The sequence below is a fragment of the Zootoca vivipara genome, chromosome 17 (genome assembly GCF_963506605.1).
Source record: "Zootoca vivipara chromosome 17, rZooViv1.1, whole genome shotgun sequence".
Classification (NCBI taxonomy): Eukaryota; Metazoa; Chordata; class Lepidosauria; order Squamata; family Lacertidae; genus Zootoca; species Zootoca vivipara.
The window spans coordinates 1,623,772-1,637,536 of NC_083292.1; the positions used below are offsets into that span (position 1 = coordinate 1,623,772).

Genomic DNA, 13,765 nt, shown 5'->3' on the forward strand with positions numbered 1-13,765 from the left:
TGTTTTATTGGAAATATGTTGTTTAGTCGTTTAGTTGTGTCCAACTCTTTGTGACCCCTTGGACTACAGCACGCCAGGAAATATAGGGAAATATAGGAAACTTTTAAAAACTGATGTTATTGGCTTCTTGCTGTTTCGTCTAGTTGTAAGAATAAAGTGATCAGGCCTGCTGGCCCCGGTTTCGCTTCTGTCTCTTGGCTGAAGTCTTTTGCTTGTGACCTCTGATCTGGACCTGGATTCCCTCTAACAGAAATAAGGCACAGCAAAGACTGTGCTGTATTTAGGACATATGGTTTATTCACACACACACACACACACACACACAACTGCAATGGAGTTTACAGCATTGACACCCCACAATATTATTGCTTTTCCCATAATTGCAGCATAGGGTTCAATCAGAAATCAAACATGCTCCAAAACGTGGCTGTGACCCTATCTCCAGCTTGCTGATTTATACAGACTGCAACATTTCTGGAAAAAACTAATCCTAAACTATCTGAAACTCATTCATTTTGCCTTCTAACTACAGTGGTACCTCGCAAGATGAACGCCTCAGGCAACAGAAAAATCGCAAGACGAAAACGTTTTGCGATTTTTGTGAAGACTCGCAAAACGAAGTGGTCTATGGCTGTGCTTTGCAAGACGAAGTAGCCTCGCCACCCTGCGCTCCAGAGGAGGCTGTGGTTTGGATTCCGACGGCGACAGGAAGTGAAGCCACCGCCACCGTCTGGCCCTCCGTCTGGCCCGGGTGGGCAGTGCAGCCAGCAGCAGGCCTTGTCCGCGTCTCCCCACTGCCGTGTGTCTGCTTTGAGACGGGAAGTGAAGCCGCCGCCGCCGCCGGCTGGCCCTCCATCTGGCCTGGTTGGGCAGTGCAGCCGGCAGCAGGCCTCGTCCATGCCTCCCCACTGCCGTGTGCCTGCTTCGCTACAGGAAGTGAAGCTGCCACTGCCTGGCCCTCCATCCGGCCCGGGTGGACAGCGTGGCGGGTGAGTCGGCACCTTTTTTTGCGTTTTTGGCCCATAGAAACACATTAATAAAATTTCAATGCATTCCTGTGGGAAACCGTGCTTCGCAAGATGAAATTTTCGCGTAATGAAATGACTCGTGGAATGAATTAATTTCTTCTTGAGAGGTACCACTGTAACTCTGTGCTGAAGGAGGGGCCTCTCTCTCTGGCATTCCTAATGGCTCATCTTTTTCCCTTTGTTCTCCTTAATGGCCTATCCTAGGCAGTCTCCAGGAATGCAGGTACCTTAACACTGTGGTCTAAACAGACATGTCCAACTGGTCGATCACGATTGACCAGTAGAGCATGGGATTGATCTTGGTCGATCATGGGATTAAATTAAAACTGCAAGTGGAAACAGGATAGATCTGCTTGGCTTTTGTTTTGCTTAAACTTGCAGTGGTGTACAAACTTTTTTCAAAGAGGGCCAGATTTGATGAACTGAAGGGTCATGAGAGCCAACCATTTTTAGGATTGAAGTTGATGAGGTTTTTTAATGATTTTATCCCAAAGTTGTTGAGCTTTTTTAAGGGTTGAAGTTGTTGTTGTTGTTGTTGGTTTTTTAAAAGGATTTTACCCTAGGAAATAAACTGCCACAGGGACCGGATTTTCCAGCTTTTGATTCTGTGCAAATGCACTAATGATTAAGGATTCTCTTGCTTGTTTACATTTGCCAGTCTAAATAGAGTGTATCGCAATATGGTCCGATGCGCATAAAAATAAATTGGAAAACTTATACTGTATTAAGTAACAAAAAAGTAACAAGTATCAAAACCTTATGACAACCACACACACACACACACACCCCAACGCATAAGCACACCAAGGATCTCCGCCCCTGAACAACCTCGATGTCAACTCTACTCCTTTCATGCCTCTGAGACTCTCCCCGCCCCCGTTCTCGCGCAGCCGCTCAGCGCAGAGGCGGCTTCGCTCTTCCTTTCCTCCCTCCCCGCGAGAGGCCCAGGTTACATCCGGGAACCCTGGGAAGTGGGCGGGGCAGCCCTGACCGCTCTCCGCCGCCGAGCAGCCGAGGCGTCGCGGGCGTTGGAGCTGCTCGTCGACCGCTCGAGGGGCCGCAAGCAGGAGCCGGAGCTGCCGGTGGCCCGGCGAGGGGCCCGCGTTTCCCGACACCCCGACATGGCGGTGAGCTTATGCCACTCCTTCTCGGGGGCCGCCGTGAACGGGCGATGGGGAGGCCGATCTGGGCGGAAGGAGGCCGGCAGGGCGGTGAGAGGCTCCGTCGTTTCGCCAGTCAAGATGGCGCCCGCTCGCCGCGGGTTCGGGAGGGGCCTGGGCGGGGGGGGGGCTGCCGAGCCCGCCTCCTCGGAGCCCCTCCGCCTTTGTGCCCTGTAGGCAGGAAGCCTTGCGGCCAGGGTTTTTATTCCAATAGAAACGTCCCTGAGTTAGGCATCTCGGTTTCAACGTCCCTTGGTTTTTTTGGTCTTTATGGCGCGAGGGAGGGGGGCGGTTATTGGTTTGCGGGTGTTTTCCCTCATTATTATGTATTTTCCGTTTTTAGCTTGCATTTCCATGTTGTGAACCTCCCCCGTTATCTGTGGTAAAGGGTAGTACAGTATACAAATCTATATTCACACATGTTTCTAAGACAGGCATCCCCAAACTGCGGCCCTCCAGATGTTTTGAGACTACAACTCCCATGATCCCTAGCTAACAGGACCAGTGGTCGGGGAAGATGGGAATTGTAGTCCAAAACATCTGGAGGGCCGAAGTTTGGGGATGCCTGTTCTAAGAGGTTTCCTCTCCTCTCCACACTCCTGTTGACCGTTTTAGATAGCAAGGTAGTGGCATCGTCTCCCCCCCCCCCAAAAAAGGGTCTATATGAGTGGTACAGTATTTGAAATTAGGCCCCTTTATAAGTATGGCTGTTCTTTGACAGCTCGGTTCCATGTGTTTTTGCACAGAAAGGCCTACTATGTTCAGTTGGTCTCATTTCCAGGTAAATGCATGAAGGTTCTCATGGTTCATGCTCACCTATATATAATGTTTTTTATTAGACACTTTGTAAATAAGGAAAGCAGGGGAGAGCTAGTTAAATTAACAATGCTAAGTTAAATACAGAGTCTGAGGAAAGGGATTATTTTGAGGGTGATGATATATGAGGCTTTGGAGAGAGCCCTAACATGAGTTGGGGTGGGAGAAGGAAATGTGCCATTATGTGGTAGCTTGAAAAATTGTGCAACTTAAACCTCGTCAGAACTGACAGAATTGGATCCCTAATAACATTACTGAGTTCAATGGAACTCACTCCAGCTTTGTAAGGAAGCCCACAGAAGTTAGTACAGGGGGTTGGGGAGGACTTAAACTGGTGGGGATGGTGGAGAAGTTGTCCCCACCCCTGCTGCTGATCTCTGTTGGACCTGGAGTGAGGGTCTTGTTGCTTGTGTTTCCTGCAAAAGGGGCAGAGTGCTCTGTCACTCACTGACCTACATGGAATTCCATGTGCTTGCCAATATGTGGCTTTGTGTAATCTATGTCTTATCAGGCTAGTGCTTAAGCACAAGGCTGGACTCATTCCTCAATTAAGTATTTAAGGATGGGATCATACACAGCAGGGGTTCTTAACCTGAGATCCATGGATGCACTTTGAGGGTCCTGTGAACCAGGCACCTCAATATGATTTGTTCCCACTGTAATAAGATAAATTGTATGCAAAACTTTGTGAATGTTTATGGGTAGGGTGTCCATAGCTTTCATTAGAATCTCCCAAAAGGATTGTAACCACATATATTTAATATAGGATTACGTGGCAGCATGTCCCATCAGATACATACACTGGGACTTGCTTCTGAGTAAGCATTTATAGGGTCTAGCTTCCTTGAACTAACTTCCAGCAGTGCACTCTTCCAATGGGCACTCTAACCACTACACCACAGTGGCTCTCACTGGGGTGAACCTTTTTTCTTTCAGTTTGTAAAGTCACAGCTTCTGTGATAGGTGGAGCTGCCGGTAAGGGACATTGTCTCACTCTGTCCATTCATGCCCACGTAACGTGATTATTTTAAAAATTCTAATGTTTTTATTTCTGTAGAGGAAAGCATTCCCCTGTAAATGGTACAGGAGCACTCATGCAAACATTTAAAAAAGTAGGGTGATGCTCCACCATTTCAAAATCATTGGTTTCTTTGAAGGTTTGCCCCCACCTCCAATTACCATTGCAGCTGTAGTGTGTTATACATGCCTAAACTTAAATCCCATTGTGCTCTCTATACAGCCTGTTTTGCTATGGCTGGTTACAACCTTCTAAATACCACAAATTGCAAAAAGAACGAAATAAATTTTCTACAATTATAAAAATAAAAGGTGCTGTTGCATTGGGGGTGGGGGTGGCGACTAGCCGCCTTTTTTTGCGCCCATAACCCAGGTTCCTGGAGCCATGGGGTGGATAGCTTTTCTATCCTAGTTTCTAACACTGCCACCCTTCATCCGTAGATCTCAGGGCAGTTCACAGCATAAAAATACAAAGCACTATATATTGGATTTAAATGTGCTTAAAATAATACCTATTTGGAAAATGCATGTTGTAGGTAAGTTGCTGTTATGCATTAAAACAGGCCTCAAACTGGGCTGCATTGACTTCTGTTGTTGGGAGTAAAGGCCACAGTTGCTGTGCCTGGTAGTGATAAACAGATAGAAAATGTAATAGGCCAAGGACTGATGTGTCATTCTCTTTGAAAATTTACTAATCAAAACATCTAAATTCACCTGAGGTACAGAAAAGAATCAATTCAAAGAAGGAACTACCGTATGGGTCACTTCATCAGTATCTGTTGACATAGATGTCACTGAGGAGGAGCATCCTTTTTGGATTGGATACAGAAAATCCATCTCACTCTTCTGCAGTAGAAAACGTTGTAGTGCTTGAATTTGGTTATTTTAACACCCTATCTAGTGGCTGTGGACTTGATTTCCTACTAGTGGAGTATATAGCTTGGACAACTCATAGAATCATAGAGTTGGAAGAGACCACAAGGGCCATCCAGTCCAACCCCCTGCCAAGCAGGAAACACCATCAAAGCATTCTTGACTTATGCCTGTCAAGCCTCTGCTTAAAGACCTCCAAAGAAGGAGACTCCACCACACTCCTTGGTAGCAAATTCCACTGCCGAACAGCTCTTACTGTCATTAACTCAACATTAACTCAACATTAACTAGTTTCTGGATGTTTGTGATGACTTAAAAATAGTGGTCTAGAATGCTTTAGGCAGTTAAGTTACTTCGCAATAGAATGGTGGCGAACTATGTAATAATAACAATATTTCATTTCATCATAGGCTAGTGATACAGAGCAAGAGGCAATAGCCCCAGAGAAATCATCTCCTGATAGAGAAAAGAAAAAAGATGCATCTAATTCTCCTAGAACTTCAAAACATCATTTTTCAAGGTCACGTTCACGATCAAGAGAGCGAAAACGAAAGTCAGGTATGGAAGCCTCTAGCAGTCTAGCTGTTAAGAGTTTTCACTATAAAAACTTGCTGGTGCATAAACTTGTGATTTAGTGGTAGTGTGTAGTTAGGCTGCTAACCTAAGCATGTTTATGTAGAGGTGAAATTGAATTCAATTGAAATTATTGCGACTTCCAAGTAAACAATAAATTTTAGATTTATGTGCATGTCCTTTTGAGTTCTATGTTTCAACCTCTTAAAAATATGAAATTTCTCAACACACGTAAGCTTCAGCATCATGTTAAGGGTTGGGGGTTGGAGTAGGTGAGGAGCAGAAAGGTAACATAGATGTGAAAATGCTATTTCAAACGTAAACCATTGAAATAGTTTAAGTAGTGGGTATGACTGGGAATGGCATGTCTATAAAGAATGAAAATCCTTTTTCAAGCACCTTTACTTGACAATAAATGTTTTATTCCTTAGATAATGACGGGAAAAAGTACAGAAGTCGGAGCAGAAGCAAAGAGGTAATTAATACTTTGTAGTGCTTAGGTAATTGTACAAGATGTATTTAAAAGTACATCATAGCATGTGTAAATCTTAGTATATAAATGTCTTAATGGTAAGTACAAAAAATGATAATTCAGAAAAATGTGCTTGGAGAGAGAAGCATGACTGAAGCCATCATTATGACAAAAAGGTAACAGTTGACAAAAGTTCATTGACAGATTAACTGTGGAAACAGCCACAATAAACATTTCTTTGGAGAAATAGGATTGGTATATTTGATTCTCACAGAGCTTCCATTGACCAGAGTTCTACTCAAGAATTTGCAAAGCTGTTCTCCCTGCCCCCAATCTTATCCACTTAGTTCTTCAGTTTTCCTTAATATTTTAAGTTTTCCTGACAGTGCATTTGCCAGGGTTTGTAAGAGTAAATCAAAGGCCAGGGCACTGAGCTGAGGCAGTAGTAGTGATAACATTGTTAGGTAAGGCAGTTGCCTCCAGTGGTGAAGTAATATCAGTGGAGGAGCCCTAGCAGTAGCCAGAAGGTGAGCCAACTTCTGATGGGATAGTGTTAGGCTAGAGAGAGATGGGGCCAGTTCTAATGTGGGGCCAGGGACCTTTTCCCCTTTACCCAATGGAAGCTCTGTTTTAAAAAGAAATTAGAGTATTTGTGAAATTGACTATATTGTTTAGATCACATGATAACATTTCTATAATAAATCATACTCAGCGTGCTAATGCGCGAAGAGACTGAACTGAAGACGCTCCAGACTCAGATAGCAAAATTATAAGCCTACTTCATGATAAGGTAACTATTAGTCATTCAAACTCATATTTCCCTTTAAAAAGCAACTTAAATCGGTTATGGGATATAATGGTGGTTTTAAATACAAAGTGTATATTTAGAAGACTGCTCCATTATGTTAAAGTAAGAAAATCTTTCACTCAAACTTAAAAAATTGTGTGTAGAAGGAGGATTACATGTTAAAAGTTTGTTTTAAAAGGCTGGTTTCTTTGTGCACAACTTGTACACCTTAGCTTTTAAATTCAATGGGGAATAACTGGTGGTGTTATTTGATACTGCTGTGGATGTCTTAAAATCTGTAACATTTCAATAGTTGTTGAATTAATGCACTGACTTTTATGGTTCTAGTGAGACAATTGACAGGAAGAAGGGCAGAAGGGTACGGGCATTGCACCTGTGTGGATGCATGCCCACCACAGGAAGCTCACAGATTGCCTCTACCTTGTGGAGGGTTCATTCCATGTTTGCGGGCTGGCTTGCCCATTTCGTGTATATAATAAGTGGACACTCTGCACTATTTATTTTACAACAAAATTCTAATGATTTTTCTTCAGTGGTTGTACAAGTGACTGAAAAAGTAGCCCAAATGGATCTAATTGATGTTAGGAACTATTTGAAACAAAAATTCACCACCTACTATGTCTAAGATGAAAAAGTATTAAAATCTCTTTGCACAGCCAACTCTCTTTGGCAGTTAGTTGATGGGCAGTATTGTCTTTAATGTGCAGTATTGGTATTTCAATGGGGTTAGTTGCACCTGGAAGAAGCAAAGTATTATTTGAAGCACCTAGGTTTTCCTTTACTTCTACCTGTGGGTTTGAGTTTGGGGATTTAAAAAATAATAAAGACTCACATGGTCTTTAGAGTAGAAATCTCTCCATACAATTAACTTACAAAGAAAGAAAGTTACTGAGATAATTAGAAATTTGGGTAAACTGGCCTTATATGCTAAGAGAATTTCTTCAAAGAAAATAGCACACAGATTGCTGCAGATTCAAAACATGACAGTTGGTCTTATTGGACCTCTATAGTGTAAGACTTTAGGGTGGAGATACTTACAGTGCATGTACTTCCAAGCTATCTTATTTGCTGATGAGCTTGTACATAAAACATTTAGACAGTTCTCATGTGTATGCTTATCCCATCTACCTTTTGAGCATAGGGGTGGAAAAACATGGTCACTATGCATAAAGTAATCAAACACTAGAGAGGATGCTGTTCTAGCTAATGCTGTGAAACTGGTAATGGTGTGTTGCTTTAACAACATGGTACAAAAATGTTTGAAAAGTGTGGGATGGGAAATGGGAGGAGGAATGATAGTGAGCATCTGCAACATTGTGTAGCTGATGGTGTTAAAAGCCATCACAGTTGTCTGGGCCACACTCCTAAGGTTACTAATGTTGCATCACAACATATCATTCTTTATCTGCTGATGCCCATACTAACTCTCTTTGTTGCACTATTTTCCTGAAAGAACCAACTTCTTCTTAAAACAGGCAAGAAGACATGGGTCCAAAGAGAAGTCCTCGAAGAAACACAAATTTGAAGACCATAATGACAAAGAACACTCTTCTGATAAAGGAAGAGAGAGCCTGAGCACTTCAGAAAATGGTGAGGAACGACATAAGCGCAAGGAGAGGAAATCCTCAAGGGGACGAAGTCATTCAAGATCTAGGTCTCGTGAAAGGTATACTTAACAGTTTCTACTTTGGAAATGCTTCAGTGTTCTTTATGCTGTTGTTATGTTTGCGTTTTGGTAGACATGCCCAGCTACACCTTCATCCTTTGTTCCAGCATACCTGGTACAACATCACAGATGTGCCAGATCATTATTTTGCATGGGTTGGTGTAACTGTTCATAACCTTCACCTACTAGATTTTGAGGATCAAGTGGCCAGTGTTTCAGCTGTTTTTTCTTCGCAGATTTAGGATTTGTTTACTGTAACCCTTTTGCCAAACCTTTAGGTTATGCCACTAATTTGTTTTACAGAATGAAAATACTCAGTAGTGTTCAGGCCACTGACTTCATTTGAAGTGAAGTTACACTATTTGTAGATGAGCCCAAAACTGTCTGACACCTTTTTGTGACCTCTCAGTAGAAGATAATCCGTAGGTTTCCTTTGCATCTTGTTGCTTTTAAATGTGAATAATAAAGCTAGGAAATGTTACCAGAAGTTTGGAATGTGTTTGCAGGCGTCACCGTAGTAGAAGCCGTGATAGAAAAAAGTCACGATCTCGAAGCCGAGATAAAAAGCGGCGTGTAAGATCACGTTCTAGATCAAAATCTAGACACAGGCATCGGAGCAGGAGCAAAAGCAGAACTAGGAGCAGAAGCAGGTATGTTAAGTGCTTTCTTTTACAGTTAATTTATGGTCAAACAGTCAAAGAATTACATGATAAAATACCTTTACCTGCAGAGAAAGAAAGAAGAGACCTGAAAAGCCCAGACGATTCAGCAGAAGTCACAGCCGAACTCCTAGTCCACCTCCTTTTAGGGGTCGAAACACAGCAATGGATGCACAGGAAGCATTAGCTAGAAGGTACTAGGATTTTTTTGGCCTTAAGTTTATAGACGCCAATAACTTGCTCTGTTTACCTTTTACTGAATTAGAGTAGAAGCACAGCATGCAAACTTTGAGGGGGGACCATTGTCATTCTCTACACATCCCTGCACCAAATTTTAAGTTAGATTAAAATGTGGAGAGCTATTTTAGCCACTGATACCTAGATGAAGTCAAAAGAATAGTGTACTCACAACATTTTTGCTTGATGTATTGGCACTTTCATCAATACACAACTGAAAAGTACCTTTGCTATAGTGAAAGCTAGAAACGTACAACACAGAACGACTCCTTTATGTTCTTTGAGTTGGAGGGTTCTATGTATGCCCTTCAGGAACAACATAACAATTGTTAGTATAAAAAACAAAGGGGAAAAGAGATCAATGTGGGGGGAAATAATAACTTTTGATAAATTGATTTATTCTGCATATTTTCTAGATTGGAAAGAGCAAAAAAATTGCAAGAACAGAGAGAGAAAGAACTGGTTGAAAAACAGAAGCAACAAGAAATGGCTGCTGGTAATTCTGTTTTTATGAACTGCTAGAACATAATGAATAATAATAGTAATAATACATTTTTATTTATACCCCGCCCTTCCCGGTTTAGAAACGGGCTCAGGGCGGCTAACAACAAATATAAAACATTGATTAAAAATGACTTTAAAAAACAGCTTACAAACAGCATAAAATACAACATCAATGTAGCATCGCCAGGGCTAGCATCGCCAAGTTAGACTTGCTAAGGCCAGCAAGGAGACCAGGGAAGAGTTTTAATGTGGGGACCCAGATGGGTTTCTTCATAAAAAAGGAAAGGGAAAAAGGAATGGGGGATCAGGCTAAATTGAAGGCCAGGCGGAATAACTCTGTCTTACAGGCCCTGCAGAAGGAGATCACGTCCCACAGGGCCCTAGTCTCATGGGACCAGGTACTTTTCCACTACAAAATAGTAGTGGAAATATTTATAACTTTTCTCTTTTTTTGACAGTCCCTAAAAATAGTTGCATCACCAGACAAATGGTTAGAGAACTACCGTAGCAAAAGCTGTCTAAGATCTTTCAATTGGCTAGCTTGTACTTATTGCCCATTAATATAAAACTTTTTACTTAGTCCATGTATCTGAGATTTTAAAAAAATCTGGAAGCTGCTTCTTGTGTAACATGTTCATGTTCATTTTAGCGGCTGCTGCTACCGGCACTTCTGTCATCAATGTTGCAGCTCTTCTGGCCTCTGGAACACAAGTCACTCCTCAGATAGCTATGGCAGCTCAAATGGCAGCCCTGCAAGCAAAGGCCCTGGCAGAGACAGGAATAGCTGTTCCAAGCTATTATAATCCAGCAGCAGTAAATCCCATGAAGTTTGCTGAACAGGAAAAGAAGCGGAAAATGCTGTGGCAAGGCAAAAAAGAAGGGGTATTTTTCTTTGTCTAATTATTCCACTTTGTGTCTTGGGAATTGTTGACAAGGATAGAACTTGTAATATTCCTGCATTGCAGGAGGTTGGACTAGATGACCCATGGGGCCCTTCCAATTCTGTGATTCTGTGATACAATGGGCACAAGTCAGCAAGAGGGGCCTCTTAGTAGCACACAGAACATTTAGCCATCTAATGGTCATACTTGGAAGTGTAACCATTGTTTTATTTTTTAAAAGTCTGGTTTGTTCAGAATTCTAATGAGCATCTGCCATCATAATCTCAAGTGTCTTACGGTCTACAGAGCCAGTAGAACTTGTCCTAAGGGTGCTGGGATTAAAAATATTTGCTTAATGTTCACTAAACCCGCAGTCCTGCAACATTCTTATTTACATTATTGAAAGGTTTTAGGCTTGCAGCCAGATAGTTTGTTTCTAGTTCCAGTTCCAAAGGAAATGTGTTAAAACAAGAGTGTGTGAGAAATACTTTAGGACCTGTTGCATGTTAGTATATTTAAACAGTTCCCCCCCATTGTATCAACAGATCTATAAATCAAAATGAGTTGCAAATTTACCTATGTGTTATATATGTATGTAATAAATCACTTTGTGTTTTTATAGGATAAATCACAGTCTGCAGAAATCTGGGAGAAACTGAACTTTGGAAACAAGGACCAAAATGTCAAATTTAGAAAATTAATGGGTATTAAGGTATGTGAAATGTAGAGAAACTCATAACCTAAACTGCTTTCAAGTAAGAGCTCAGGTTAAATGACTCTGTAGAAGCGGTTCAAATCAGCATATATAGCAAGACAAGATGCCATTCACCGCAGATTCTGGCTCAGAAGTAGGTGGTCAGTTTAATACATTGCCAGTTCAGTAGGCCTCCAGTATAATCAGGGGAGGTATATGAGCCCACAAAACCTAACTTCAAATTAGAAATTTAATTAAGTAATAATTAAGAGTGAGCCAACAATAAATCACACAGATTATGTGCTAGTAAATGTAATGCACTTATATGAACGCAAGTGGAGTTAACTCTTTATTAGAAGAAACAGGAACCGCTCAGGAGTAAGGTAAAGGTAAAGGTACCCCTGACCATTAGGTCCAGTCGTGACCGACTCTGGGGTTGCGCGCTCATCTCGCATTATTGGCCGAGGGAGCCGGCTTATAGCTTCCAGGTCATGTGGCCAGCATGACAAAGCCATTTCTGGCGAACCAGAGCAGCACATGGAAACGCCGTTTACCTTCCCGCTGTAGCGGTTCCTATTTATCTACTTGCATTTTGACGTGCTTTCGAACTGCTAGGTTGGCAGGAGCTGGGACCGAGCAACGGGAGCTCACCCCGTCACAGGGATTCGAACCGCTGACCTTCTGATCAGCAAGCCCTAGGCTCAGTGGTTTAACCACAGCGCCACCTGGGTCCCTTTGGTACTCAGGAGTACAAAACCCATTAAGCACAGGAACTCTTCTTTGGAAGTCTTCCCCATGAGACATTTGTGGGGAATGAAGGTCCTCTCCTTCCCACAGCTGGTTAAGTCTCCTCCTCTCCCAGATATTTCCCAAGCAATCTGAGATGGTGGCAGTGTGCTGGCCTTTATTCCTCCCACTTCATGTCTCTCCTGGTGCTGGGAGACCAGGGGGATGGGAGCTTGTCGCAGCAGGAGGGGGAGATCCCCCCAATACTTTTTCAATAGTGACTCAGAGATGAGTCTGCTGCTTCTGATTCTGGACTTCCCTCTGCCACAGATTCTCTTCTCACTAAGCCGTGTTACCTCTTCAGCTTCCGACACTTCCTCCTAGTCTTCTCCCTCTGACCATCATCCCACCACCACTTCCCAGGTTCAGAATCTCTTCCCTTGGGGGTTCCCCAGCTGGTGCCTCACACTATTCCTCTGCATCCACCCAGTCCATGACAAGTACTAGATAAGCTGTAATATTCCAAAGAAAAGCAAAAATGTGTTGGGTTGACCCAAGGGAATCTTTGAATGTTAAATTCTTGGCAAGTTTTTTTTTTGTTGCAAAATGCTTCTATAAACCTTCACCAAAATGAATTAATGAAGGTTACATAAGCTATATATCGGGCATCCCCAAACTGCGGCCCTCCAGATGTTTTGGCCTACAACTCCCATCATCTCTAGCTAACAGGACTAGTGGTCGGGGAAGATGGGAATTGTAGTCCAAAACATCTGGAGGGCCGAAGTTTGGGGGTGCTTGTTATATATCCTTGAAACTGATAACCTATTTCCCCAGGCTTTTGCATTCTGCATTTACTTGTTCTGGAAATTCCAGCTGCAGAAAAGATGCTTTAATGAATGAACTGCCAGAATAATAGATGACTAGTTTAGAGGACATATCTGTTAACATATTTTAATAAAAATAATAATACATTATTTCAATTCTAGAGTGAAGAGGAAGCTGGTGCTAGTAGTTCGGTGGATGAAGAAAGTTACAAGACTCTAAAACAGCAGGAAGAAGTATTTAGAAATCTAGATGCACAATATGAAATGGCAAGGTCACAGACACACACCCAAAGAGGGATGGGATTGGGATTCACATCTTCGATGCGAGGAATGGATGCTGTTTGAAAGAACGTGATCTTAAAGCCTGAGACTTTGTCAAAGATTATTGTTCAGATACTGGGTCCTTGTTCACCAAAGGCCAGCATTCTAGCTTGCATGGGGTGTTGCATTGACTTTAATTTATTGACATTACAATTTTTGTAAATATCAGATCAGTGATAACTGGTGTTCCATGTTGTAATCAGGTTATACTCACTTCCATTATACTTGACAGAGCAGTAGGAGGACATTTTTAGTTCTGTGTTTCAGAACAGAACAGGTGAGGATAAACTCATACATGGATATTTTGTGTCCACTGTCTTGTGTACTTTTGTACTTTAACCTTGTACAGTTATTTTCAACTCTTGAAACATAAAACACATTGTGTAGGTGTTACTCTAGCAGACTGGGCCAGTGGGTGCATAATGCAGTGCAAAAACCTGGTTAATAAAAATGTTTTTTCTCAAATAGTACTGTTTTAAGTTCAGTGGATGAATTGCTCAGAGCTT

At 42.2% G+C, this 13,765-nt stretch overlaps 1 protein-coding gene across 3 annotated transcripts; it reads left to right on the plus strand.

The window, feature by feature from the left end:
* Positions 1 to 1,991: 1,991 nt before the first annotated feature.
* Positions 1,992 to 13,724, plus strand: RSRC2 (arginine and serine rich coiled-coil 2). 3 transcript variants are annotated; one of them, XM_035098699.2, is made up of 10 exons: positions 1,992 to 2,155; positions 5,305 to 5,452; positions 5,899 to 5,942; positions 8,223 to 8,413; positions 8,920 to 9,063; positions 9,144 to 9,266; positions 9,726 to 9,805; positions 10,463 to 10,695; positions 11,317 to 11,406; positions 13,101 to 13,724. In XM_035098699.2, exons 1-10 carry the CDS (start codon positions 2,150 to 2,152, stop codon positions 13,281 to 13,283), a joined length of 1,242 nt encoding a protein of 413 aa, XP_034954590.1. In that variant the 5' UTR covers positions 1,992 to 2,149; the 3' UTR covers positions 13,284 to 13,724. The 3 variants fall into 3 exon arrangements, with proteins under 3 accessions (XP_034954590.1, XP_034954591.1, XP_034954592.1); XM_035098700.2 differs by having other exon boundaries at positions 2,007 to 2,155; positions 8,201 to 8,413; XM_035098701.2 differs by lacking the exon at positions 1,992 to 2,155 and adding an exon at positions 6,652 to 6,729 and having other exon boundaries at positions 5,364 to 5,452; positions 8,201 to 8,413.
* Positions 13,725 to 13,765: the final 41 nt, after the last annotated feature.